Below are 27,970 nucleotides of genomic sequence, written 5' to 3' on the forward strand. Positions count from 1 at the left end.
CATAGCAATGGCGCCCTCCTGCCTGATCGCCGCGCACGCGCAAGTCCGCTGGCTGGGCGGGAGGCGGCGGGGACGTGCGCGCCCACGTGAGCCTGACGCAATGACGCAAACCCGGAAGAGGTTGGGGCGGGGCCGCGTCGACTCGGAAGCGGTCGGCGGCAGGGGGGGGTGGGGCGGACCGGCCGGGCCGGCGCAGGAAGAGGCTGCGGAGGAGGAGGAGGAGGAGGAGGAGGAAGAGGCGGCCGCGGGGACGGGATGGCCGGGACGGCGCTCAAGCGGCTCATGGCCGAGTACAAGCGTGAGTGCGGCCGGGCTGGCGGGGCGGGGGCAGTGCGCCTGCGCGGGCGGCGTCACGGCACCTGTGCGCCTGCGCGGGCGGCACGGCCTGGGCAAGGGCGCGGAGGCTGGCGATGGGCTGGGAGGCCGGGCCTCGGGGCGGGGCGGGGCGGGCCCTTTTTATAGAGCTGAGGCCCCGGGCAGGGACTTGCCTGGGACCAGGGTGGGAAACCTTTGGCGCCCCCCCCCCCCGACTTGGGAGGGGCCGGGGGACATCCGGGGGTGCGGTCCCCGGGACTCGTGGTTGGGGAACCCGACTCTTGGTTCGGTAGAGCTAACAGCGGCTCCAGGCCGAAGGGGAAGCGCCTGGGGGGGCGGGGCTGCTGCTGCTGGGCCCAGGTCCACACCGGCGTCCGCACTGGCATCCACACCGGCGTCCGCACTGGCATCCGCACCGGGTCTGCTTGCTCCCCTCCCCCTTCTCTCCTGGTGTGACGAGCTCTTGGATCCCCAGAAGGACACATGCTCTCCTGGGCTACCCCGAAAGGCCAAGCCTGCCCCCGCCCTGGGGCCGACGGGAGGGCTGCGGGAGTGGGGGGGTTCCTGGAGGCCCTTCCCCCCACTGGGCCCCTCCCAGCATCGGCCTCCCTGGGGAGACTCCTGAGCCACTGCTAGAGAAAGGTTCAGGCAGGATTAGCACCTGGAGCCCAGCCTGTGGGACAAACCCCGTGTCCCCCAGCCTGCAGGCTGCTGGGGGGTAGGGAGGGAGAGGCTGAGCCTCTGGGGGGCCGAGGCCTCCCCTCCCACTCTGTTGTCTTTCCTCTGGGGCTTGGGGGGGAAAGGGGAGCCCCCCCAGATAAACTCGCTGGGTGGCCTCACCCCATAGCTTTCCTGCTGGAGGCCCTGGAGACTGTGATGGGGGGGGGGGACAATGCCCCGAAAGCAGGGCACTGCAGCAGGGTCTGGCCCTTGGGACAGCTGGAGGTCTTGGGGCTCATGGGCAGGACGATGTGGGGGTTCCTCTTCCCCCTCCCTTCCCCCAAGCTTTATAGAGACTGCAAGAGAAAGGTGCTTTGCCCACTTTCTAAAGCCTGAAACTGCTGGGAAGATGTGAGGGCAAATTTGTGTGGCGAGGCTCCTCTGGAAGGGAGGGGTCATCCCCGGGGGGATCCACTGAGTCAGGGATCCACCCAGGGGGTCACCAGGCCTGGGATCTGGCTCTCATTCCTCAAGGCCCCCTTTCAGCCCTTGGCACAGAGCAGCAGATTCCATCTCACCTTCAGCTGCTTGAAGATAAACCAGACCCATCCTTCAGTGGGCGTTTGACCTAGCTGCCCTCGGGTGCCCTTCTGCCTAGTCTGCATCAGACCTTGGCATGTAGTGCCTGGTCATTCTAGAGGCAGGAAATGCCATCCGACTTTGGGGGAGCTGAGAGTTTCAGTGAGTCAGGCCTTCCCTGCTCTGGGAGAGGTCTGACACTCATACGCTCCCCACGTAGTTCAGGGCGCTGTCTACAACAGAAAGGACCTTAGTTTCAGGTTGGGAAGGGCCCCTGCAGAAGATGCCCGCTCCCGATAGCCAGCCTCAGCTGGACTCTGACGCTTTTGAACCTGCCCTCTGGGAAGCTTCCCCGGCACAGGGTCAAGCACACAGTAGGTGCTTCATAAAGACTCGGGTCCAGCTACTCTGTCTCTTCTCAGAGTTCCCCTTGTTGAAGTTCTTGGCCTGGTACCAGCTCTTCATCACCTTTGGTGGTGTCTGAAACCAGAGCGATCACTCCATCTGTGGTCTGGTCAAACAGAAGACAAGACAGAAGGATGGCCACCTCCCCTTGTGAGACCACCATCCCTGATCTCTGCCCATACTCACAAGATCTCCTTACTTGATTTAGGCCCATTAGGACCCCAAGATTGTCTTTAGAACAATTCCTGCCCAGCCAGAATTTCTCATCTTATGCTTGGGAAAATGTGTCTTGGTTTGTCATTTTTGGACCAGCCCTGTGCTTTGGTGAGTGCGGGCAACGTGCTCCTGCCCACTACTAGTTAGACGGACGCTGAGATTTTAGTGACCTGGCCCTGGGCCAACCTGCTGGTTGGGGCAGGGCCCCTCTAGCCACTCTCTTAATTTCTTTCTTTTGTTAAATTAAAAATGGACAGTTTTAATTTTAATTAGCTCAAAAGCATTTATTGAATTAGCAAAGTAGGGAAAGTAGCCACAAAGCATGTGCCCCATACACCTGGGGCACACCCTCCTGTAAAGACGCACTAGGTCACTGCGGACACAAAAATGGACAATTTTAATGTTCCAAAGTTCATCTGTTCAAATCCGACCTCACAAAAAAAAAGTTCATCTGCAGAGTTTTTTGAACAACTCAAATGAAAATTTTAAATCTCAGCAGAGGCCCACGTGGTGTGACCCACGAGAACCTCCTTGGAATTCTAAGCGCCATGGCGGAAAGGCCAAAGCACAGACCAGGAGATGCCGACAAGAAGTGCTTGCACGTCCTGTTGAAACCCTCCTTCTTCCCAAGGACAGAATGTTCCTCCTGCTGAGGAGTGACCTGTCGTGCCCCGGGGGTGTCCTCACTTTCCTTGGGAAAGCCTCTGCAACCTAGGGGTGACTGGAGGTCACTCTCTTTGGCCTTTTCCCATGAAGTCGTGGGTGAGGTGGTGCTGCCAGACCCTTGGGTCACCCGGGATGGATTCTGCTTGGCACCCTCTGAGGACATGTGGGCACAGCTTGGCCCACGATGCCAGGGTACCTCTACCCAACACTGGGGCCAGAGCCGCTGTCTGCTCTCCCCCAGTGTTCATCAGAGAGGACGTCTACACCAGCCCGCCACATCCTTCTTTCTCTTTCAAGTCAAAGGTGATCGTTTTTTGTGGCAAGTCTTGTTTAGAGTGTCCTGGGAGTCCTGAGGGCCCGCACCTGCCTTGGTCTCCCCTTCTGGGCTCTCTCTGGTAGAATTTGCAGATGGCTTCCGGTCCTTGATGACTGGAGCAGGACTCTGGTACATCCGCTTAGCTTCTATGGGCAAGGTGCCCTCCCCTGCCTCCGATGCCAGGCGCCTACAGTGAAACAGCACCTGCCCCTGGGAAGCTTCCAGGGGGTCAGTCCTGTACGTCTACAAGCCGACAGTGAATGGGCCATAAATACAAGGTAGTTCAGAAGGGAAGTTTGGGCTGATGGGGGGGGAGGGAGCGGTTGGGCACAGGTGGCTTAGGGGAGGGCGATGCCCGCAGAAGCCAGGCCAGGCCCCTCCCAGCCTGGTAGGCCGGTCCTCGGTCATGGAGGAGTTTGGGTGCTGGTTTTCTTTCCCAAAAAGAACCCTGCCCACCCCCACCTGCCCTCTGAGCCAGGTGGAGCCGCCCAGTGTCCTCTGGGGCTTGGGATTGCCTTGTTCCATGCCAAAGGGCTAAAGGCCAACCCCAGATGGCCCTTTTTAGAAATGCCCCAGGGGCCCTCCTCCCTAGGTCTGGGAATCAATTGCTGATCCTCCCAGGAGTCCTCCAGGCTCATTGGTTTTCATTGGCTCTGCCTGCTGAGCTGTGCCTGACCAGCAGGTGGTGCTGTTGGATCAATCATGGCCCCTACTCCTGGCTTCCCTGATCCAAGCCTAAGGCCTCAGGCCCCCAGCTGGGCAGGCACGTGCTGGTGACGATAGCCCCTCCCAGGCACCCCATCTCTGCGGGAACGTCCAAGGGGAGCTGTGCCCCCAGCTCAGCCAGGGCGGCCGCCCTCCCTCTGGCTCCCCGTCCATGCCGGGCCTTCTCTTCTCCCCGTGCCCTTTCTGTGGACCACCAGAGGGGCAGAGACTGGGCGTGTTTTACTGTGGCCCAGGAAGGAGACTCAGTGAGCCGGGGCCTTTCCCCCTTCCTCCTCTCTCTGATGTCCTCACGTGCATAGACATGAGCTGACCTCCCAGGCTGCTCCGTAGCGCCTCTGGCTGGCTCATCTGCACTCAGCTCCATCTTCATGGAGAGCCCCCTGACCTTTGGAGGCCAAGGCTGGGCAGTGCCCGAGCTGCACTGCCCCACGCCCACGGGGGCTTCCTGCCCTGCCTCGGCCCCTTTCTGGTGAGGTGCCCACCTTCGGTGCCTTCTGCTGGGTCTAGGCAGGGGAAACGCTCCCGGGCCAATCCCTGGTAGAAATAAGGCCGGGAATAACAGCTGCCCAAGTCCCACTTTGGAAGGAGTCCTGCAGGTTGGCAAACCCAGCAGAGGAGCAGAATGGGCACAGCGTGTCTGTGTGTCCCCTAGAACATGTGTGTGATTATCAGGGGCTCAGAGTGTGCCGTGGATGCACCACAGAAAGGAAGGAGAAGTTGTCTCAGTTTGAGCCTTGTTTAAATGGGTGAAGGGCAGCAGAGAGAAGGAGGGGAGCCAGGCCGCTTGGCAGTATCAGGGAACCTTATTGTGAGTGAGAAAGCAGAGAGTACCCTGTGGCCCAGGGTACTCACAGAGGTTCTCCTTGTGGGGACCAATTTTTAATTGGGGAATGTTAGCTAAGCGGCTCGCCGCAATATTGGGGCAAGGAAGGAGACCAGCAGCCTCCCTCAAAACAGCAGGATTTCTTTAACAAGAACGAACTTCAAAACAAAACAAAACAGGATCAGTCGGATCCAGGGAAAGGAAATAAAATGGGGAAAGGGAAATTATCCAACCTGAATAACCCCACCACCCAGGAATCAGCTGAGAATGTCCTGTCGCCTTCCAGCTTCCAGCTAGAATGGTGACTCTCCCTCCTTCTTCCCAGCAGACCCCAGACAGCCCCCAGCCAATTGGCTGGCCGCTCTGACAGTCATATGACTGTCCTCAATGGGCTTCCAATCATTATCATTTTGCCAGGCCCATGTAGGTGTTGGTGAGTGGTGATGATATGAGGTGCTAGCACCATGGCGATGGCTACAACCAGTGGGTGGAGCACCGTGTGGTTTTCGGAGCCCCAGAGGCCAGTGTGCCCTGTGGTTTGTTTTTTTTTTTTTTAATTCTAGCCAAAAGATGAGGTCATAAAAACCTCAAATAACAATTCTTCACATTTTCCCTAAGGAAGCCTCCATCCTGGGTGAGGGCACAGCCCTTCTCTTGAGCTCTTGGGAAAGGGTCAGGGTGACGAGTCCGTTGGATTGTTGTGGGCAGCTGTGCCCGCTCTTTTGGGATCCTGACCAGAGCAATGAAGGCCCCATCAGTTACGTGGAGGGGATGAGGCATTAAACCTGGACAGATGCCCACTTCACCTGCCTTTAGGGATGAATGTGGACAAAGGCTCAGACCTGGCCCCACAGGGCAGCCCTTCTCAGTGAATCGAGGCTGGCTGTGAAGAAGCCTTCCTAACAAGGAGAGGACAGAGGAGTGCCTTTGTGGGTTGTGGGCAAGGTGTGTGTGTATGTGTTCATGTGGGGTGTGCGCTTGTGTGTGTGTACACGTGTGAGTGTGGTGTGTGTGGTAGGTGTGCATGTGCACTGTGCATGCATGTGCATGTGAAGGTGTGTGTGTACCTGAGTGTGGTGTGTGTGCTCTATTTTAAGAGTTTAAGCCAGGGCTGGGTGACCACTGGCCAGCTTGTTGGTTTTCTTTGGATATAGTTTGCACTGGCCTCCTTGACCTCGGGGTAACTGTGTAGTGTGAGAGTCAGAGTGCTACCAACCTGCTGAGAAAAACATTGCATGTGATTTAGCCTCCGGAAGTGACCTTTTCTGGGGTTTCGAAGGTCACGTCATCAGGAGGTGATGTCTGCCACCCTTGAGTCCTGTCAATCAGTGTTACCAGCCCATTAGCTTGGAGCCGTGTGTGTGTGTGTGTGTGTGTGTGTGTGTGTGTGTGTGTGTGGACAGTCCTGCTTCTGGTTTGACAGGGGGCTTCTGGGAGAAGCCCCAGGAAGCGAGGCCCTTTTCAGTTCTGGACTTTGGCGTGGAGGGGGACTTCACGTGGGCTGCTCGGAAAGGAAGGCTTTTCTCTGGCTATATCGAATAGATCTAGACTAGGATTTTCCATGCTATAAGGAATCTGTTTTCCTCTCCCGCTCTTCACGGACTTCTAATACACTTTAATAAATACTTAAAGACTAAACTCTTGCTAAAGCTTCTAATTTAAGGTGACCACTCACTAGATTTTAGACATCCCAACTAGACTTTTAGTCCTTACAGCTGCCAGATTTGTGGGGGCCCCTCTCTCCCCTCCCCCCCAGTCATTCCTTGGCCTGCAGGCCTGCAGTTTTTTCTGAGTCTGACACCACTGTTGTGGCTGATGCCGGAGACCTCTGACAGGACAGCATGTTATTACTTGAAGAGGATGGTGGGCTGGGCTGGGGGAGGCAGGGGTGCTTCCCCGGTCTGACTCGTGCTGCCATTCCTTCTTGCCAAAAGACAGAGAGCCGTCACTTCCTTAACTTGGCTCCCTCATTACAGTCTCTCTAAAAGACAGAAGAGCCGGTGAGGCCCACAGCTCTTCCAGCCCAGATTCTGACCAAAAGGACAAACAAATTGCTCCAGTGCCAATCTGTGGGACGGGGTTTGGGGTGGGGCGCCCAGTCCTCCATCTTGGGGAGCAGATCTGGGGCCCACAGCCTTCCTTCCCCTGCTGGGGCTGGGGCCTGGCTCCCAAGACCCAGAGGGGAAAGTCCATGCCCGCCGAGTCCTAGGCCCTGGCCTTTGGTTCAGCATTAGAAGCTGCAGCTTCCTCTTTTGTTAGTGGGGATGGCATGAGAGAAGAGGCCTGGCCACCTGCTTTGCTGCTGCCCCTGAGGCCCCTCACCCACCAGAATGGGGCCCCTGCAGGGCAGGGACGGGCTGGCCTGGCATACAGGAAGCCGTTAATAAGGGCTTGTTGACCTGACTTTAAAAATAGAAAGATCAACCTGTGGAACATATTAAGCGCACGTGTCTTTTGGTCATTTTTCTACTCAGTTCCCATGTACACACATCCACATGCATATGGGAAGAGAGGAAGAAAGGGAGACGTTTATCAGAAAAAAATGTGGCAAAAATGTCTTTTCCCTAGTTTCCCCAGTTGTCCTTTGTAATTTCAGCTTCACTGGCTCTGTTTGTGAGCCTGCCACTTGTGAGCTCTTCTCATGCAGAGAGATCAGAAAAGTCATTCTTGTTCTAATTTGCTTATGCCTTCACATACATACATGTGCACGCCAATTTGCTTTTCTCTCTCCCATATTTGGAGGTGATCTTGGTGTACGATGTTGGGGGTAACCCTAATTTCTGCCAGGGTGCCACCCAGTTTTTATCCACTAGTGAATTCTCACCCCAGTAACTAAGGTCTTAGGGTTCGGCTGACACGAAGTTGCTGTGTTTGTCACCAGTTGACTGAAGGAACGGGCAAGGTGGTATGTCTGCACCTGAGTGCCCAGGCCCTTTCCTGTGAAAGCCCTAGTGTCTTAGGGATCCGAGAGGGGGTGGGGGTCCCCAGCTACGGAACAGGGCACTGTGGCCTGACCTTCTCAGTGGTTGGGATGCTTTTTTTTTTGGGGGGGGGGCCGGAGAGTGAGGGTTAAGTGACTTGCCCAAGGTCACACAGCTAGTGTAAAGTGTCTGAGGCTGGATTTGAACTCAGGACCTCCTGAATCCAGGGCTGGTGCTCTATTCACTGTACCACCTAGCTGCTCCTGGGATGCTTTTTTTTTTTTTTTTAATTGTACAAAAATATTCCTAGCAGCTCTTTTTGTGATGTCTAAGAATTGGAAATCCAAGGGATGCCCATCCATTGGGGAATGGCTAAACGAGCTGTGGTCCATGATAGTGATGGGACATTATTGTGCTCTAAGAAATGACAAGCAGGACAATTTCAGAAAGGCCTCGAAAGACTTGTATGAACTGATGCACAGTGAAGTGAGCAGAACCAGGAGAACCTTGTACAGTGACAGCCATATCGTTGGATGAAGAGCTGTGAATGACTTTACTATTCTCAGCAATGCAATGATCCAAGACAATCCCCAAGGACCGATGATGAAGCAGACTGTCCACCGCCAGAGAAAGAGCTGACGTTGGTAGAGCACAGACTGAAGCAGGCTGTTTGTCACTTTCTTTCATATTTTTTTTAATCAAGTTTCCTTGTGCAAAATGACAAATGTGGTCATGTTTTGCTTAATCATAAAAAAAGAAAGAAAATAATGCTGATTTTAAAAAAGCATCTCTGTTAGAAGGCTCTGAGGCAAAGGGAAGGAGATAGTAAAACCAAGATGATGGTAAATGTCTTTTTAAAAGGGAAGAAAGGAAAGCAGGAGTGGCCATTTGTAGGATGGGGAGGCTGGGGGAGGCTGGCAGCCATGGTGTGAGGTGATAGAGATGAGGGCAGGGCTGGACGGAGTGGCCTGGGCCATCAGGGCTGGACGATCCATGGTCACTTGTGGATGGCAGAGTATGGTTGGAGCCTGGAAGAGAGAAGGTTCGGGAAATGGTATCCTGCTGGGCCTGCTCATCACAAGCAGAGGTGCACATCCCGCACAGCCATGTTAGACTCGCTCTCTGCCCTACCAGATGAGAGGCCTCCTCATTCTCCTTCCTGGGGGCATCGGACCCCCTGCACCCCGCTGGCTGTCTCCTGGAGATGCTCTCCTTGGGCTTTTCACCTTTTGCTTGGGTGATTAACCTTCCTCTGTAGCCTTCACTGGGGATCTTGGCACTTCCACGGATTCAGTTACCATCTCCAGGCTCCGGATTCTCAGAGCTGCCTTTCCTGCCCTGGACTCTGCCCTGTCCAGTCTCCCGTCTCCCATCTCCCATCTCCCATCTCCAGCTGCTTTTCCGTTGTCTCCATTGGGATGTCCAGTAGACAGCTGAAGCTCGACGCATCCCAGATAGAACTCGTGATCTTTTCCCCTGAACCCTTCTATCCCCACTCCCCACTATACCATCTGCGGGCAGCCCCATCCTTTCAGTCCTGCAGGCTTCCGGCCTGGGAGTCATCCTGGACTCGGCGCTCTTTCTCACCCCCCAGATCCAATATGGTGCCAGCGCCTGTTGCCAGGACGGGCCATCAGCTTTGCCTCTGCAGCATCTTTCGAATACGTCCTCTTCCTCACTCTGGCCCTGCCCTCCCTCATCCTGGTGCCGGCCTTCATCACCTTGCGCCTGGACGGTGGTCTAGTGGCCGTGGTCTGGGGTGGGCGAATGGCGCAGCTGTCTGCCTGCCTTCAGGCTCTCCCCCTACTGTCTGTCCTCCACTCACCCACTGAAGTGCAGGCCCCTTCTCAGCAATCTCCAGGAGCGACTCCCAGGCGCTCTGACGTTCAGAGCCGTTGTCAGCAGCCCCCTCCTCCCTCACTTGCCAGCACTCCTGGGTCCCATGACAAAGCAGACCCTCCACCTACAGGAGCCTCCCCTAAGGCCTGTTTTTCTTACACGGCTTCTCTGTAAACACGTTTTTGCTCGTTGTCCCCCGTGTAAGCTCCTTGAAGGCAGGCACACAGGGCCTGGCCCGGGTCTGGACCTGGGCTCTCTTCTATGAGTGCTTTTTTTTTTTTTTGTGGGACAGTGAGGGTTAAGTGACTTAGCCAGGGTCACATAGCTAGTAAGTGTCAAGTGTCTGAGGCCTGATTTGAACTTGGATCCTGAATCCAGGGTTGGTGCTTTATTCACTGTGCCACCTAGCTGCCCTCATGAACGCTCTTATTGTTCCCACAGTTTAGTGACCATCTCTGCCGGTGACTCTCAGACCATCCAGCCTCAGCTGATGGTCCTGCATCAACAGTTGTATGTTGGAAAGAGCATTTATTAAGTGCCCTCTGTTTGCCAGGCTCTATGCTAAGCATCAGGGCTGCAAAGATCAGGGCTGGCAGAGGGAAGTGCCTGTTTTCAGAGTGGGTAACAGTATAAAGAGTGGAGCTGTTCTCTCTCCTCCCCCCCCCCCCCCGCCCCCGGGTCTCCCCAGTGGGTCAGCTCATCATCTTCTCCTTGGCTTCTCCTCCCTCAGATCTCGCCCTTTCTGCCCAGACACCATTGGTCTTATTGGTCCACCCCCTGCCTCATCCTTAGCCTCTCTGCCTCCAGTCCCTCCCACCACCAACGTGACCTTCCTTCCTCAAGACCTCCAGAATAGACTGAAGCTCCTCTCTTGGGCTTTGTGAAACGCCCTTCATAGCCCGCCATACTGGCTGACTGGACTCCCTCCTGGTATCGTGCATTTTCTACTTAGGCCTCCTGGGTGGAAGCTTGGCCATTGGAATGGAAGCTTTTGGGAGCCTGTGCTCTGTACTTGCTGATTGATTGATTTGCCCCCACCCTGCACCCCCCAGGCCCCCAGCTAGGAACTGGGGTAGGGGAGCAGCCCTGTACTTAAGGCAGGATCTGGTTGGGTGGGGATCTCCCCTTACTTTCTCAGGCTCCAAAGACTGGAAGAATCACAGCCTCGTTCTTCTCTGTTTCAGAAGTTTCCACCAGGGTGGGCGATGAAAGCCCTTGCTGTGTGTGTGTGGGGGGGGGCGGGGCGGACAGAGATCCTCTTTGCCTGTCTCCCTGAAATGAGAATCCTGCTTCAGACACTTAGTGGGCAGCCAGCCTCAGTTTCCTTATCTTTAAAATGGGGATGATGAGAATACCTAGTCACAAAGTTGTTGTGGGACTGAGGTGAATGAACCTCCAAGAGCCGTACCAGCGCTGCTCATTACGATTTTGGGAAGTTTTGTGATAGGAACCCCCTCAGGTGGTCTGTAGGAGTCCTTCATGGGGGGGGGCTTATAGTCGATCAAGTCAGCTTGGAGTAGCTGATAGAAGATTGTGCTTGGAGTCGTGAAGCCCTCTGCCCGTGTGACATTGGGCCTCAGTTTCTTCCTCTGTAAGATGAGGCTGTTGGAGTTGGTGGCCCCAGTCTAGAAACCAAAGGAAGCTCGGACACTTCCTTTGTTAACATCCTGAGAAGTCACCTGGGGGTCGTGTAATTCGATTTTTACCCGACTTAGCATCTCTTCTTTTTAGTGACCATATTTTAATTCTTCATTTTGTAGAGCTGACGCTGAATCCGCCTGAGGGAATCGTGGCAGGTAAGGCCCCCACATCTTTTCTCTATCACATTGATTCTGCTTCTGTGTGGCTGGAGAACTCACCTGGGCCTGGGTCTCCTTTCCTTGCAGGCCCGATGAATGAAGAGAACTTTTTTGAATGGGAAGCCTTGATCATGTGAGTGTCACGCATCTCCTCATTTTGATGCCTTTTTCATTTCTTTTTTGGGGGGGGGGTGGGCAAGGCAGTGAGGGTTAAGTGACTTGCCAAAGGTCACACAACTAGTAAGTGTCAAGTGTCTGAGGCCTGATTTGAACTCAGGTCCTCCTGAATCCAGGGGTGGTGCTCTATCCACCGCGCCACCTAGCTGCCCCCTTTGACGCCTTCTCGTAAGGGAGCAAATGTGAAATGTACCAAGGGTCTGAGCTGTGGGAACGTGTCACTGGAGGGGAGTATCTCCCAGCATCCCTGGAGAAACATCATCACATGTGAGCTTTCAAAATGGGCAGCACCGCTGGTGGCCCCAGGGCTGGACATTCCCCTGCCCTGGCCTTCCACCCCACCGCTTTTTCTCTCCCTTTCATCCTTGGCCCTGCTCGCCATGGCCTCTGTCCACCGTCCCTTTCCTGGGGCCTCGAGGAGATCCCCAAACTGGGCCCTTTCCTTGGCCTCTTCCATTGCCATCCCACTCTCCCCATTGGCTGTTCCTCACCATCTTGCCTCTCCTTGGACTTCCCACGGCATCCCTCCTCCCCACCTCACCTTATCCCAAACTCTAAAGACCAAGTCATTCGCTGAAAGGTGCTCCTCCCCCTCTCCCTCCTCTCTTCTGTCCCCCTCCCCCATTACTCAGACATCTTCCCCTTGTCCTTGCCAAGACAGACCCATAGAGGTGAGCATGCACCCTTGTCCCCTCTTCCTGTCCTTCCCCCTCCCCCCAGCCTTTTCCAGATGTGTCTCTAAATCTTCAGGCTCTCCCTCTCTCCCAGCTCCTCTCTTTCTCAGCAGAACCCCTTAGGAGGCTGTCTGCTCCTGGTGCCTCCTCCTCGCCCCCATATCACCTCTCCCATGGCCCCTCGACTCTCACCCGAGCCTCCTGCCACAGTGATGTTTCTGAAGGGGGGGGGGAAGTGTCCGCCACCCTGGCCCGATGCCCCCCTGCTCCCCCTTGGGGAGCCCCGGTGGCCCCCTGTCCCCTCCAGGGCTCAAGGGAACCTTATCTGGGCTAGCCTGGCTCCTTCCGACCTTTCTAGGATCTAGCCATACTGGCCCTCTGCCATCTGTGCCCTGGGCACCGAGGGCAGACATCGTATCTTTGCTTCTGGTGGCTCCGAATTGTAGGCACTTCAGTTTCCTAAACTGACAGTCTGGCTTGTTGGCCGGTAAGGCCCCTTCAAGCTCAGAATCCATTGACAGTCTGACAGGAGCCTCTGAACGGCTTTGAAAATGGTTGTTTTACAGATGCGAAATTCTTTTTTGCTCACAAGAGGATTATTGATAACCTAACAGTGATTGCTGTGCATAGTAAAATGCCACTGCTGAGTGGTTGCTGTGGTTTTCGTGTCGGTGGCACGTGATTCACTGGGCGTCCTTGGTTTGGGGAAGCTTGTCTGACAGCCTGCAGGACAGCCAGGGTCTTGTAAAGGTTCTCCCCCCACAGGTTGGCGTGTCCTGACCTGGGCAGTCAGGGGGGTTCCAAGCGCACGGAGACTTTGCATCTGGAGACTCTTTAGAGGCCGATGCACTACCCAGAGAGGAGTGGGGAGGGAGGCTGCAGAGAGGGGGTGGGGGGCTCAGAAAAGACCCTCCAGTCTGACAGTTCTGAAGGGCAGTAGGGAAAAGCAGTGGTAACCTTCACATGGCTGCCAGGCGGGCACTTGGGAAGCATTGAGATCTGCCAAGGGCTGCCCTCAACAACCTTCCTTTGGAGGGAACACTAATCCTTTCCCCATCCCCTCAGTCGCATTGATCGTGCTGAGCCCAGGAAGCTGGTGAGCCCCACTTCTGAGACGTCACCTTCCGACTATGGTGCATGTAGTTAAGCTCCAGTTTTTCTAGTTGTCAGATCTTGTGGTTTCTGTCTCTGCGCCATCCTCTTGGTTCACAAAGCCACCCTCTTAGGCCCTCAATCACTCTCACTTAGTTCTTTTATTCGGGAGGTGATCACACACAGGATAGAAAGGTGTACGTGAAGCTGTTAGGCTCCATTTCGTGCTGGTTGTTTTAGGGGGAAAAGTGTCTGATAAATTCTCCACGGAACTTTCCAAGCTGCCCTCCTTGTCAGCGCTCCCCTCAGAACTGCGCTCAGATCTCTTCTGTGCCTGTCCTTTGGGGGCATCACTGTTGCTAACTCCCCATCCCTCTGCCCCCAATTAAATAAAATACCCTTTGCAACAAGTAAGTGAGAAGAATCGCCACGGTGACCACGTACCAAAACAGAGGTGCCTCCCTGCCTTGCACCTGGCATCTCTGCCAAGAACTGGGCGGCGTATTTCCTCACGGGCCCTCTGGAAACATGCTTGGTCACCTCGTCCATCGGCGTTTTTAGGTCTTTTATCATTGTTTGGCCTCTTTCTGCTCTTGGTTTGTCTGCCACCACTGTGGTTTTCTTTTTTTCTGATTAAATAATACTTGGCTTTTTCCCAATTCCAATTTGTAACGTTTATTCGAAATGTCTTTTTGAATTCCACACTCTCCCCTTTCCCTGCCTGCTCCCTAGGACACCAAGCAGTTCAGCATAGGTTCTGTCTGTGCAGTTGTGTAGAACATGTTTCAGTGTTCATCATGTTATGAAAAAAGAGGCAGACCCGAAGAACAAAAGTCACCCGCAAAGACAGTGAAAAGTCGTCCGCTTCAGCCTAGTTCTTTGTCTGCAGGTGGGCGACGTTTCTCGTCATGAGGCCTTTGACGCTGTCTCGGATTGTTGCTGTCATTCCCAGTCCCCACAGTGATCGTCCTGTCTGTGTCCCCTTACTCAGTGAACTCCAGGCCTCCTCTCAGCCCAGGAGTGAGTTGGCCTGCACAGGCCATGAGCCGCCACACCGGCCACAGAGCTCTTCCTGTTCCTCCGTGGCTTTGCATCAGCTCAGCGCCATGCCTGGAATGCTCGCTCCTCACCTCCGATTGCTTCAAGTCCCAGCGGAGGGGCCCAAGGCTTTTTCCTCTTTCCTCCCAGGGGCTACCTGCCATCCTTCCTAGATTCCCTTGTATCTGTTTCTTCTTTGCACAAAGCCCAGTTATCGGCAGCATAGCTTAGAGTTACGGAACAATTTTTAAAAATTCATTTCTTTTCCCAGTCATCCTAGTTATTCTCAGCATCCCTTCCCAAGACCTTGGGTCTTCTTTCCTTGGACCCTCATAAGCGCCTAAACTCCTTAGAGGCCTTTGTCTTTAAAACCCAGCACTCAGTGCAGTGCCCAGCATATCATCAGCACTTCATAATTGCTTGTTAATTAATGCCTGCCATTTTCTTGGGTGGGGGAGCTGGTAAAACGGCGTGTGTAACTAACCCATTTTGTCACTGCCTACCTTTCACAAAAATGGCTGCTGTTCCTTGAGTTCTTAATGTGGCCAGAAGACGTTAAACCTCCGTGCTATGAATGGGATTTTTCTTTGTCTCAAGCCCCGTTCACACGCAGTGAGAGCTATATGGGAAGTATAATTGCCTTGGAAATTCAGACTGTTTGTGTGTCATTTCCCTTCTGATTTTTGTGAAAGTTACACCCTTGAGGTTGTGATGCCAACAGAGCCTGCAGTTCAGTGATGACTGAGAGGGGTAAGATCAGGGACTGAGGGATGACAGGGCAGATGTGAGGCTGTGCCAGGCCTCCTGGCTCACTTCCAGGGTCGCCTCCACATTGGTTTATCCACATCCCAAGCCGGATGAGGGGAAGAGAGGAACACAGCCCCTAGGATGCATCTGTCACGGTTCTGCAAGGGTCAGGAGGACTGGTGTTAGGGAATAGGACCCCACCCAGCCAGTGTTTCACAAACTTGCCTTGAAAAGCAATTCGCTCTCTTTAGGGCAGAGCACTTTGATGTTTGAGGGTGACTTTGTGAGTGTGGAATTCCCCTTCTTGGAGACCTGGTGAGTTTGTGGGTTTTGGTCCAATTCCAGGTCCTTGCACAAATAAGGAGCCATTTACAAATGCACTTAAAACAACTATTATGGAATTAACCGTCCTTGCATTGATTTCGTTTGGCAGACAGACACCTGGGTTCTTCTCAGCCCCTCTCTTTGTCTTCTCATCTGTCCTCTGCTCTTGCCCTTCCTTTCTCTCTTCCTCTGATGAATTCCAGATTCTGTAGGGCTTTTCCTGATGCATCCCAAGTGTCTAAAGCCCACAAAGACAGGGTTTCAGTGACTGTTTGGATCATAGAATGGGCAGCAGCAGACCATGTGGCCTGTGCTACCTCCCCCTCTGAGGAAAGCCTTTTTTCAGATCATTAGTAGTGGGGGATTCCCCCCTTTAGCAGATAATGACTGAGCGCCTGTCTGGGGGATCTGAAGCACTCTGTGCTCACGAGCCTCAGAGTTCAGCTACAGATCTAAGAGGATCTTAGGGAGTGGCAAATTACTGGGCGAAAGCCACCATTTCAGCCGACAGAACTGGGCTGGCTTTGGGAAGGTGCTGGGACCTCTGAAGGTCGTTGTGTCAAGGGTGGAATACGTTGGGGACAGACTGGAAGCAGGAGGACGATTCAGGGTCTTTTCTGTTCATCTGGATGAGAGGCTCTTGGACCTCCACAAAAATGGTGGCTATGGGAGTGAAGAGGGCTCGATCCATCCATGGGGGACGGCGGTGACTTCGCCAGCTTAGAAGAATCACTTCTTCCCTAGGTGTTTCCCAAGGGATGTCAGAATACTAAGCACTGCTGCTTCATAGAAGGAGAAAAGGAGCCTGGGTCAGAACCAGCCCCACGAGACTGTTCTGGGCCCTTTGTAGAAGAATTGCCAGGGGGGTGGGGGTGGGCGGGAAGGGAGGTGACCTCATGTTTCTGATCCTTGATGGTGGCAGCTCCCCAGCCCCACTTCCCCATGGCATCCCTCTGTCCTTCACGTGCTCTTTGAAGAAGGGTGGCGGCGGCCGCAGCAACAGGCACATTTGCTTCAGGATGGTCAGCAGAGGTCTTTGGAGACCAGCCCATTCTGAGGGCCCCGAGCCCCACAACTGAGGCAGCGTAGGGGGGTTGGGCCCGAGGCGTTAAGTGACACAAGGCTTAGGTCACACAGTGAAGCTTGGGTCAGAGCCCTTTGGAGACCGGTCACTACAGAGACACACGGGACAGCAAAACCCAGACAACGCTCAGAGAAGTTGGACACTGATTCTTCAGGCTTGGAGGGAAGGAAATCTTCTAAGTATAAGGTTCCCTTGGGCACTCGGTAGATGATGCTGGGGTTTCTGTGTTCTGCATCACCTTTTCGGAACCCCCGTGTGGGCTAAACCAGGGCAGGGAGACCCTTTCCCAGATGCCACGGTCTCTGCATCCACGTGGTCATGCGCCAGCTCTCTGGGCCGGCCCGGGAAGCTGCTGGAGAACGAAGTGAAATGATGAGCAGCAGTCTGTCAAACCCACAGGCTCACGGGCCCCCTTAGCCTCCACTTCCTCTCCTCAGTCTGCCCCGTATTTTAAAGACACTTTGGAAAACCGGAGCCACCGTGGTCTCCTGGGGAAGCAGTGAGGCTCAGACTGGCAAAGGGCAGGGCCTGAGTGGATCCCTAACAAGCATGTCCTCTTTTGGGGGAGTCAGACTCTGGCGATGACCATCCCGCCTGCTCTTAGGAGATCTGTCACTGCCGTCAGTCTGAGCTCTCTGCTGGCTGCAGGAATTAGGGGCTTTATCCATCCAGGTGTGACAAACAGGGAAGAAAAAGACAGCAACAGAAATACCCGTGGGCCCCTCTCTCCACCCCTGACCAGCTGTGCCTTGTCTTGGGACACTGGTAGTGACAGATCTGGAGACCACGGAGTAGGCTTGGCCCAAAATGTGCCATCTGTGGCCATCCTGTTTGCCTCAACCAGCCCCCCCCATCATCTGGCTCCTGCCCCCTCCTCCCCAATCATCATCTGGCTCCTTCCTGTCTTTCTGGCCTTTGCTCACTTTGTTCTTCCTTGCAGACAGACGCATGACCTCTCATCTCCCATCCCCAAGCCTTTGTACAGACTGTGCCCCGTCCCTGGAAAACCCTTCCTTCTCATTCTCACCATCCTTAGTGTGAGTCAAGGTCTAGCCTGAGCGCCCCCTCTCCTCCGGCTCTTCGCTGAGGCTCCCACTTAGCAGGGGCTCCCCCTTCACATTCCCTGGAATGTGTCTTGTGTTTTCTTGGGGTACAGGCTTGTTTTGTTGGAGAAGGCTCTGGATCTTTAGCCAGGGCCCAGGGCCTCTGCCCGGCTCTGTCCCCTTCTGCTGTGACCTTGGACAAGTCTTTTCCCTTCTGGGGCCTGAGCTCCCGATTTGTGAAGTGGAGGGGACCTTTCCATGCATCCCCAAGTCATGACCCTCTTTGTTCTGGTCTGTGGAGCCTCAGCCCTCTCAGGAGGGATTCTTGGGCCAGCATACTTGCCGCAGGCTTGGGCCTGGGCGGGTGGGGAGTCTTGACGGGCCCGGCTGGCTTGGGTCAGCCCATGGAAGGTTGGTCGTTCTGTTGCTGAGTCAGCACTTGCTGTGCTCTGGGCTGCCTGTTGTCTCCTCGTGGCCAGCACAGGTGATCACCTTGTTTGGGCTCGGGGGAGCTGAATGGGGGGCTGCGGGCCGGCTCCTCAGGACATTACGGGTTCCCTTGGAGCTGTCCTTTGAGGCCGCCTCGTCATCTTTTCTGACTCTGAAGGCTGGGACAAGTTCTCTTTGAGGGAGAGAGATGCGTGCCCGGAGTGCAGCACATCTGCGGGCACGCTTCCCGGACGCCTCCTTTGGGCACCAGCGCCTTTGGGCAGGCCCGCAGAGCAGTAGCATGCCAACATTTTTCTGTGGGTAGGGTAGAAGAGTGCGGGCGGTGTCTGATGGTCCTCTGGAGCTGGTGTTGGGGAAAAAAGAAACTACTGTTTGGAAACACAAAAGCCTGTTAGGAAAGCAGCAGGCACCTCCACCACCCTGTCCTTATGATGGGGGTGGGTGGCTGGGTGTGGGTGTGGATCCAGGAGGTCCTCCGGAGCCCTCCCAGAATGCCTCTCCCAGGGCCGTGCGGCCCAAGGGCACGGGCAGGGGTGTCCCCTCTGTGCCTAGCACTGTGCTGAACACCACACGAGGCTTATCTGGTTGAGAGTCCATTTTACAGTTGAGCACTTGGGTACTCTGGGTCCCTGGTGCCCCCTTCCTGCTGCCCGCTAACCTGAGCCATGTGCCCAGATTTCACCCAGGATCCGGCCTGGCCGGTGTCCTGGATGGTGTTGGATGCTGCTGGAGGCAGGGCCCAGGGAGGAAAGTTCTTTATTAAAGAGGTCCACAGCTTGTGGGGAGCCTGGCAGCGGGAGGAGAGGGTCCTGATGACCCCCTGGGCTGTGTTCTGCCAAGGCCCGGTTACGTGGGCCCCCCGCCTAGGGGTCCTCAGCCAGTTACCTGACTCCCCTTCCACCCTGCCCAAGAGTGCTCCTGCCCCCATCCACCCTTCTCCTGACTCGTTTTCCCTTCCTGTTCCTGCTTCTCTGAATCTGACGCTCTCCCCGGCCATGAGACCTCTGCCCCCATGTTGGACCTCTTCCCCCCCCCACCCCCCCAGAACCTTCCCTTCTGACCTTGACCAAAGGGAACCATTCCAGTTCGACGTTACCTTCTGCCCCTACTTGTGCGCTAATGACAGAGTTGGGGGAGTGGGGTCATCATGGGGGCCAGTTCGTCTTGCTCCTCTGCCCCCTTGGTCCTCATCCCACTCCCCCTAGTGGTCATTCCAAGCCTCCCACATGTCTTCCTATGCCTCCCACTTGGTGGCAGGACCTGGCTTCTTCCTTTTCTGAGAAAATAATTTGTGGTGATTCTTGACCCTTGTCTGCCTCTCCAGGTTCCTCACACAGGCTCTGACAACGAGGTGACCCTTCCCTCCCACCTGTCTGTGGCCCTCTGCCCTCCTGTGTCCTTTGGCACGGTCCCCCTCCCCTAGTCTTTCAGCCCCTGCGGATTCTTCGCTGACCCTGCCATGCCCCCACTTCTGAAACTGCTCTCTCCAAAGCTGCCAGTGATTTCTTAACTTCTTCCAGCCTTGGTCAGTGGGGCAGTCGGGCTACAAACATCCATTAAACACCTGCTGTATGTCAGGCACTGGGCAGAGAAAGTTCAGACAAACAGACCCAGGCCGTGCCCTTGAGCCTGCAGTCTCTGGGGCAGACAGGGCACGGTTGGAGGCCTCTGGCCAGGGCGGGGCTTGCACCATTCCTCTTGGCTTGTGCTCTTCTGCATGCTCTTCCTCACTGGGGCTTGGGGCCTGCGCTCCGTTTGTCCTGCCAGTCTGTCCTTGGCTTCCTTTGCTGGCTTGTACCCGTCATGGCCCTGGACTCTGACCTGGGCCCTCTGCTTTTTCCTCTTGACATTTGGTCAATTCCAATATTATGCAAATTATTTGGGAAAATAGGTGAAGAAGGAGTCCTACCAAATTCGTTTTATGACACTAATATGGTGTTGATACCAAAACCAGGCAGAGCCAAAACAGAGCAAGAAAATTACAGACCAATTTCCCTAATGAATATTGATGCTAAAGTCTTAAATAAGATATTAGCAAGGAGATTGCAGCAAGCGATCACCAGGACAATACACTATGAGCAGGTGGGATTTATACCAGGAGTGCAGGGCTGGCTCAACATGAGGAAAACTATCAACATGATCAACCACATCAATAAGAAAACCAACCCAAATCATATGATTATCTCAATAGATGCAGAGAAAACTTTTGACAAAGGACAGCACCCATTCCTAATAACACTAGAGAGCTTAGGAATGGTGGTACTTTCCTTAAAATAGTAAGGAGTATCTACCTAAAACCATCAGCAAGCATTATATGTAATGGAGAGAAGTTTGAGGCCTTCCCAATAAGATCAGGGGTGAAACAGGGATGTCCATTATCACCTCTATTATTTAATATAGTACTAGAATTGTTAGCTTTAAAAATTAGAGAAGAAAAAGGAATTAATGGAATTAGAATAGGCAAGGAGGAAACAAAACTATCACCCTTTGCAGATGACATGTTGGTATACGTAAAGAATCCTAGAGAATCAACTCAAAAATTACTGGAAACAATTACCAACTTTAGCAAAGTAGCAGGATATAAAATAAATCCACATAAATCGTCAGTATTTCTATACATGACCAACAAAGTCCAGCAGCAAGAGATAGAAAGAGAAATTCCATTTAAACTAACGGTAGATAATATAAAATACTTGGGAGTCTACTTGCCAAGACAAACCCAGGAACTCTATGAACACAATTACCAGACACTTTTCACACAAATCAAATCAGATCTAAAATATTGGAAAGATATCAATTGCTCATGGATAGGCAGAGCTAATAGAATAAAAATGACAATTCTACCTAAATTAATGTACTTATTCAGTGCCATACCAATCAGACTACCTAAAAATGATTTTATAGAGCTAGAAAAAATAATAACAAAATTCATCTGGAAAAACAAAAAGTCTAGAATATCAAGGGAAATAATGACAAAAATGCACAGGAAGGCGGGTTAGCTGTACCAAATCTGGAGCTCTACTATAAAGCGGCAGTCATCAAAACAATCTGGTACTAGCTAAGAAATAGAGTGGAGGATCAATGGAGTAGGCTAGGCACAGGAGACACAGTAGCAAATGACATTAGTAATGTACTGTGGTCAGCACTTCTCTCTCCTGTGTCCCTGTCCATTTTCCTTCCAGGCTGTTCTCTTTCCATTGAGGCGCCACCATCCTTCCCATCCCCCTGGTTCATAACCTTGGCATTATCCAGTGCCTCCTCCCTGGGTTCAGGCCCTCATCTCTTTATTTGCTGTTCCTGCTTCCCTTGTTAAGATAAAAGCCCTTGGAATACGCCATCATACAAAACAGATTCCTCCCATTGCCTAGTGGGTTCAGAAATCCATGGCTCATCTGGGTCTTCCCAGGATTCCCCCAAAGCCACCCCCTTCATGGCTCTCAGAGCCCAGCGGCACCCTCCCTTCCCCTCGTCGAATGGTCAGTAAGCATTGTATTAAGCACCTACTAAGTGCTGGGAATACACAGCAAGGCAGAAGCAGCCCCTGTTCACAGAGGGCTCCTGGTTCTTTTACCTGGAATAAGCTGCCACACCTGTTTTTGTCCAAGCGGGTCCTTTTCCTTAGGCATGGTTACTGCCCTGTCACAAGCCGAGTCCAGTGGAGGGAGAGGGTGGCCCAAGCAATCCCATGTGGAAGAGACCCCATGGGTCACCCGAGAGCCAGCCTGCCATCTTGGAAGGACTATCAGGGAAGATATTCCACTGTTCTCTGGGGTCCCAGGGGCCAGGGCTGGGAAGTTTGGCTTGATGTGGCAGGTGTAGGGAGACTCTCTGACAGGGAGGGCCTCAGGCAGAGGCCCAAGGGCCGCTCGCCTGGCATCTTGTATCCAGTGAAGTCCCTTTCCACCAACTAAGGGGTCAGGGAGGGCTTCCTGGAGAGGACGGCCTGAAGCCAAGATGGCATATTTTGGCCTACTGAGCACCTGTTGATTTTTCAGGAGGATGAGGTGAGAAGGGCTGAAGACCAGCCTGGGCAAGGACACAGAAGCAGGAGAGACTGAGTTTGGTGTGAAGGCAGGCTGTGGCCCATGCCACCTTTGGCATTTGTATTTTATCTTGGAGGCCGTGAGGAGCTCTGGGGGTCCTTGTGCTTTAGGGTGGTAGAACCTGGACTGGACCGGGGAGATTAGCTGCTCCGAGGCCAGCTCATGAAATAGAACCAAGGAGAAAAGAGGAGGGTGGTGGCCGTGATGTCAGGGACGAGGGTATGAGCGTGTAACAGTGACGCCCCAGACTGGGACGGGCATCCAGGTGGGTAGAAGGAGGGTCTGATCACTGGGGACCGATGGGCGTCTGCCCAGGGATGACTGTGAGGCTGTGGCAGAAGTTGGGAAGGTTTGTTGGGTGGGGGCTGAGGGGAAGAAGAGTGTGGGCTGGCCTGGCAGGAGAGCCCTCTTCCCACCTGTGCCCCAGCGCAGTTCTCCCAGAGCCCCGCTGGACTCTCTTGTGTCTGTTTGCAGAATGTGTGTTTCCCTTTGGAACATGTCAGGTGTGGGGCCGTGGCGGGGGCGGGGGGGGGTGGGGTCGGGACAGAGTACTGCTTGGAAGAACTATCCTTTGCTAGGGGTGAGGGAGGGGCCCACACGTGGGCTCAGCCAAATCCCTTTTCTGCAGGGGCCCAGAAGACACCTGCTTTGAGTTTGGTGTCTTTCCTGCCATTCTAAGCTTCCCCCTGGACTACCCGCTCAGCCCCCCGAAGATGAGGTTCACCTGTGAGATGTTCCACCCAAACAGTAAGTGATCGGGCCGTTGGCATGGGCAGGGGAGGAGGAGCTGCCTCAGAAGTGTGGGTCATGCTGGGGCCAGAGCCTCAGACCACAGAGAACGTTCAGATTCCTGCCATGCTGGAACCACTCTTTGTGGGAACAGGCGATCCCTGGGCCAGTTTACCAGAAGACAGGTGGGGAACAGCCCTCCCCCCAAAACAAGCCGCCTTGATCTTTAGCGCCATTTAGTACCAGATGCTCTCTCCCTCCATCCTCTCCCTCGCTCCCTCCCTGAAAAGACAAGTAATAGATTGTGTGTACATGTGAGATCATGCAAAACACGGTCCCACGCGGTCCTGCCGCACAGAGAATTCAAAATCAGGAAACAAAGAAATGTAAGTGAAGGTCAGCTTGGGTCTGCATTCAGCCGGCCTGGCTTCTCTGTCTGGAGGTGGAGAGCGTGCTTCTTCATGCATCCCTTAGGGATCATCTTGGGGCCTCGTATTGCCCAGAAGAGCCGGGTCACTCTCAGCCGCTCTCCTGGTTCTGCTCACTCGGCTCTGCCTCAGTTCATCTAAGTCCTCCCAGGTGTTTCTGACGGCGCCCTGCCCAGTATTTCCCATGGCCCACTAGTGTTCCATCTCCATCATAGGCTTGGGCAGCCATTCCCCAGCGGATGGGCGTCCCCTCCCTTTCCAGTTAGATGCCACCCCCCACGTTTTTGTATCTCTTTGGGATATAGAACCAGTAGCGGTATTGCCGGGCACCCTTTGAGAGCCCTTTGGGCCTAGTTCCAAATTGTTTTGCCGGGTTGGTTGGACCAGTTCACAACCACCAACAGTGCCCCGAGGCCAGTTTTCATGGCAGCCTTAGGATTTGAATTTGAATTCCTCCTTCATTGCTCCTCCACATGGTGTGAAGCCCCAGTCCACAGGGGAGGACATTCTCAGAGGGCAGAGGGGAAGATGCCAGCCTCCAGCGCTGAGGAGCCATCCGCCCACTAGGCGGGGCCACATTGTCTCCGGCCAGCCAGCCGCTCTTCATGTTTGAACACGGCTCTTCCTCAGAGCCTTGGATGGTCACAAGTTAAGAGCAGAGGATGCTGGCACATTGTATTGACTTTTGTGCTGTTTCTCAGCAGCTTCGCTAGGCTCTCTGGAGCTTCCTGGGCAGAAGTTTAGTGCCCAGGATGGGTCTTTTCTTTGAAACCTGCTTCTTAGAAATCTGGGCCGTAGGCTCCCCTCTCCCTCAGTCACAAGCCCTAGGGTGGAGCAGCTGGGACAAAGCAACACACTGAGGAGCTGCTAGAGCCTGCCAGCGCTGTCCAGTGTCCTGAACCCCTGGTCAGCCCCAGAGTTCCTCTGGTGAGGGTCACCTGGTGACTTCCTGCCTTTGGTGCCTGCGTTTCTTCACGGGAATGTCCCTCCCTCCTTTCATCCCTCCTCCCTCCCTCCCTCCTCCCTCCTTCCTTCTTTCCTTCCTTCCTCCCTCCCTCCCTTCCTCCCTCCCTCCCTCCCTCCCTCCCTCCCTCCCTCCCTCCCTCCCTTCCTTCCTTCCTTCCTTCCTTCCTTCCTTCCTTCCTTCCTTCCTTCCCTCCCTCCCTCCCTCCCTGGGGCAATGAAGGTTCAGTGACTTGCCCAGGGTCACACAGCCAGTAAGTGTTGTGTCCAAAGCCGAATTTGAACTCAGGTTCCCCTGAATCCAAGGCCGGTTCTTTATCCCCTGCACCCCCTGAATATACCTTCTTTCATCAACAGCACCCCCCAGTTTCTATTTCTAATACAGCAAATATTCAACAGGTGCTTTTTGGGGGGTCCCCAAGGGCTGCCGTGGGGAGCCCTAGAGGAAGGAATGGCCTTCTTAGCTCCTAGTTCCAGTGTGTGCTGTCTGATGACAGTCGTGGCCCTGGCACTGATAACTGGTGTTCATACAGTGCTTCAAAGACTCCTGGGTTCTTGGTGACATCAGTCCCATTTTACAGAATAGGAAGTTGAGGTCCCAGGGTAGGTGGGGGATGTGTGACCAGGCCAGAATCACATGGGCAATGAGAATCAGAGACGAGATTTGAATCCAGGCCCCCCCCCCCTGCCACCGGCCCTCCTGCTGCACTGCTTCTTCAGGATTGGGGGCATGAGTGGGCACTACTGTCATCTTTGCCAAACCTCCCCGAGTGAGATACTCCAGGCCTGTGATCCGGCATTCTTGGTGCTCTTGGGGGTTTTGTGGAAGAGGGAGCTGAATCTCTGAGCCACTTCCATAAAGACAAAAGAGAGACTTTGGACCATCCATCTCTCCGTCCCGTGCCCCCCTTCCCCCAAGGTCTCGGGCAGCCGTGGCAGGCTGGTCCCAAGGGCCCTAGCTCATTGTGCTCGTGCGGACGTCATCGTTTCTGGCTCCGGTTCCCTCCGTAAGTCAGGGCAGAGTCGCGGGCCTGGGCCTGCGCCTGCACCAGCCCCCCCCCTCCCCCGGCCGCCTCTTGGCCAGAGCGTGACTCTGGGGACATGCCTGGAGTCGGCCACAGCTGTGCAAACAGCAGCAGTTTCTGCCCCCGGGCGCTCGCTCTCTGCTCCTGTAATCTGATCTTCCCTGTGTCACACTGGCTGTGTTTGGGTCCGTTCCTAGTTTACCCTGACGGAAGGGTTTGCATCTCCATTCTGCACGCTCCAGGAGACGACCCCATGGGCTACGAGAGCAGCGCCGAGCGCTGGAGCCCGGTGCAGAGCGTGGAGAAGATCCTGCTCTCGGTAGTGAGTATGTTGGCAGGTAAGCAGGAGCCACCAGCCATGGGGAAGCCCCTTCCCGGGGACACACCACCTCGCTCGGGCCAGGTATCGTGCAAGTGAAGGAGCAGGGCCCCAGAGGCCCAGGAGGGAACAGTATTCGCCACATGGAAGTTCTGTATCAGACCTCCCCTGGCGAGTGGGCGTGATGGTGTTGGGTCCTGAGAGGATGGCGCAGGGATGGCGCGGGTGGGCCTTGGAGGCCAGTGGGAGGCACCTCCTGGCCTTGGTCCTTCTCCCTCCATGACCTCATCCCAGCTGGGCTCCTTTACCAAGAAGCCCGCCTCTTCCCTTAAGAAAACAGACAGAGACAATGGAGCACCTCCTCTGGGGAGCAGAACCCCAGGGCTTTGGCTCAGGCATCCTGATGCTCTGCAGGGGGTGGGTGAAGGCTCTGGGTGAGAGCCCAGCTTAGAGCTGGCTGCTTTGCACCAAGGCTCAAGGTGGTACGTTGGCTTGGAAGGGCCTACTGTGTGCAGGTACTATGCAAATGCAAACACAGGCAGACAGATGAGACACAGAGAGGATCCAAATTGAGGGGGTGGGCAGGGCTTCTTCTGGCAGACTTCGAGGGAGCTGGTAAGCTCTTTTCACTGGGCTTACAGGAGGAGCGGCGGGGATGCTTCCCACCTAGGGCCAGTCATGAGGGGGACCTGCTGCCCTCCTTTGGGGGGGGTCTCTAACAAAGGCCTGCCCCTTGGGCTACACGTGAACCCCAGGGAGACCAGGGCCGGCTTCGTGTCCAGGTGTCTCTGGAGGACAGACGTGCCCCCCTGCAAGAGGAGAGAAGCCTCACATACCAGCCTGCAGAGGGGAGGACTTTCTTTTTTGTTAAAAAGGCGAGGATTTCACAAGGTGCCTCTCCCTAACAGATGTTCGATTGATTGTGCGGAGAATAAGCGTCCTTCTTTGTTTTGCTGGTATTGACGGCCGGATTTGGTCCTGCTTCGATGTGGGCTGAGCCTGTGCAGGGGGTGCCCGGGGCTGGCAGAGTCTCGGGGACTCCTGACGGGCCCTTTCCACGACTCCATGGAAGGCTGAGACCTTGCCTGGCTTTTCCTTCTCTTTCAGAGCCCAATGATGAGAGCGGTGCTAACGTGGATGCTTCGAAAATGTGGCGGGATGACCGGGAGCAGTTTTACCGCATTGCCAAGCAGATCGTGCAGAAGTCCCTGGGGCTCTAGGACCCCTCCTTCCCTGCCCTGCCCCACCCCATCCCCACCCCTGAGACATAGTCACAGCTGCGAGTCCCCTGCGGTCCCTCCGCTGGGGCGCCTGACGCTCCTTGCATTGGATGGATAGAGGCTTCTGCACTCTGGGAGTGTTCCTCCGACTGGGGCATCCTGGCCGCTGGGCACGGCCCTTCCTCTCTGCAGAGGTGGCTGGGGAGCCAGGCTTTGGGTGGAGCAAAGAACCCGAGGAGAGGCCTGGGTGCGGAAGCCGACTCTGGGTCCATTGACGGGTCTTGACATGTGCCACATGGGAAGCTCATTCTGCAATCACTTTCTGTCCTTACTGTTTGACAAATATATGTTTTTCTTATCACCCAGTCGATGATCGTTTTTTCAGGTGTGCATTACTGTCAGCCCCAGGGTTGTTGGCAGGTGGCCTTTTTTGCAATGTGAGTCAACAGAGAGGGGCCGGGGCGGAGTGGGCTGAAGTGGGAAAATGCTTCATGAACGCATCTTAAAAAGCCCAGAGGTCTTTGGGTCACATCTCTGCTCTGGTCAGCCGTGTCGGCATACTTGGGCCATGAGTTCTGGCAGAGGCTGCCTCTGGGAGAACCAGGCCTTACCCAGGGCCTGCAGACTTGGAAGGGTTTGGGAATTCTTGTCTGCTCTGACCCCTCTCTCCAAGGCAAGGTGGCGGTTAAGCAGGCTAGGAGGGCTTCCCCATTGGAGCCCCGGTGGACACTTGAGTTTGCAGCCCAGCGCCGAGAGCTGAGATTCTAAGCAATAATGAATTCTTTGCCTGCAGAATCAGTGACTTGGGTCTGCTTTTAGCAGGTAAAATTTGAATGGGAATTTCTATTTTTTAAAGACAAGCAATAAAGGGTGTTGTATGAGCTATTCATCCATAGATGGGCATTTACTCTGCCCTAATTCTTCCCTTCAGCTCCATTTTCTAGGGAACTCACTAAAACCCCTCCCCCAGTTTTATGGGATTAGATGCCATTGGAGCTGCCCCCATTCTCTTTTTTCCTGAAGGGGATTTTTTCAGTCTGAAGTAAATGCTGTAGGGTGGAGGGAGGGTTAGGAGCGTGCCCTGAGTAGTTTTTGCAGACGCCCCCAAGCTGGGTGAGGTGTTGAGGGTAGCTGAGCTTCAGAGTTCAGAAGAGAGGGCAGAGGAAGCTGTTGTTCAAGAGGGGCTGAAGAGCTCAGAAGGTACTTTTGAGACTGAAAAGCTTTTTCAACAGCAAAGTGTTTTTATGCATTTGTATTGATTTTCAGTGCCGCCCCCATGCTGGTTCCTTATTTTATGGTGGAATTTAATTGCTTTGTTAAAAATAAAGGTGCCTATTGATCCCTGTGCA

The 27,970-nt window shown here is 54.5% G+C and overlaps 1 protein-coding gene across 2 annotated transcripts; it reads left to right on the forward strand.

Annotated features, from left to right (window-relative positions):
* The first annotated feature begins 164 nt into the window (after window positions 1–164).
* UBE2G2 (ubiquitin conjugating enzyme E2 G2) lies at window positions 165–27,970 on the forward strand. 2 transcript variants are annotated; one of them, XM_044005223.1, is made up of 6 exons: window positions 165–298; window positions 11,227–11,262; window positions 11,353–11,398; window positions 22,566–22,684; window positions 25,280–25,420; window positions 26,509–27,970. In XM_044005223.1, exons 1-6 carry the CDS (start codon window positions 256–258, stop codon window positions 26,619–26,621), a joined length of 498 nt encoding a protein of 165 aa, XP_043861158.1. In that variant the 5' UTR covers window positions 165–255; the 3' UTR covers window positions 26,622–27,970. The 2 variants fall into 2 exon arrangements, with proteins under 2 accessions (XP_043861158.1, XP_043861159.1); XM_044005224.1 differs by lacking the exon at window positions 165–298 and adding an exon at window positions 3,135–3,435.

This window comes from Dromiciops gliroides, chromosome 4 (assembly GCF_019393635.1).
Source record: "Dromiciops gliroides isolate mDroGli1 chromosome 4, mDroGli1.pri, whole genome shotgun sequence".
Lineage (NCBI taxonomy): Eukaryota > Metazoa > Chordata > Mammalia > Microbiotheria > Microbiotheriidae > Dromiciops > Dromiciops gliroides.

Excerpts from the sequence above, each read along its gene's own strand:
- UBE2G2 (XM_044005223.1), top strand. The coding sequence starts at position 256 with ATGGCCGGGACGGCGCTCAAGCGGCTCATGGCCGAGTACAAGC. Across the intron at positions 299-11,226 it reads GCTCATGGCCGAGTACAAGC|AGCTGACGCTGAATCCGCCT; the intron begins GTGAGTGCGGCC and ends TTCATTTTGTAG. Across the intron at positions 11,399-22,565 it reads GAATGGGAAGCCTTGATCAT|GGGCCCAGAAGACACCTGCT; the intron begins GTGAGTGTCACG and ends CCTTTTCTGCAG.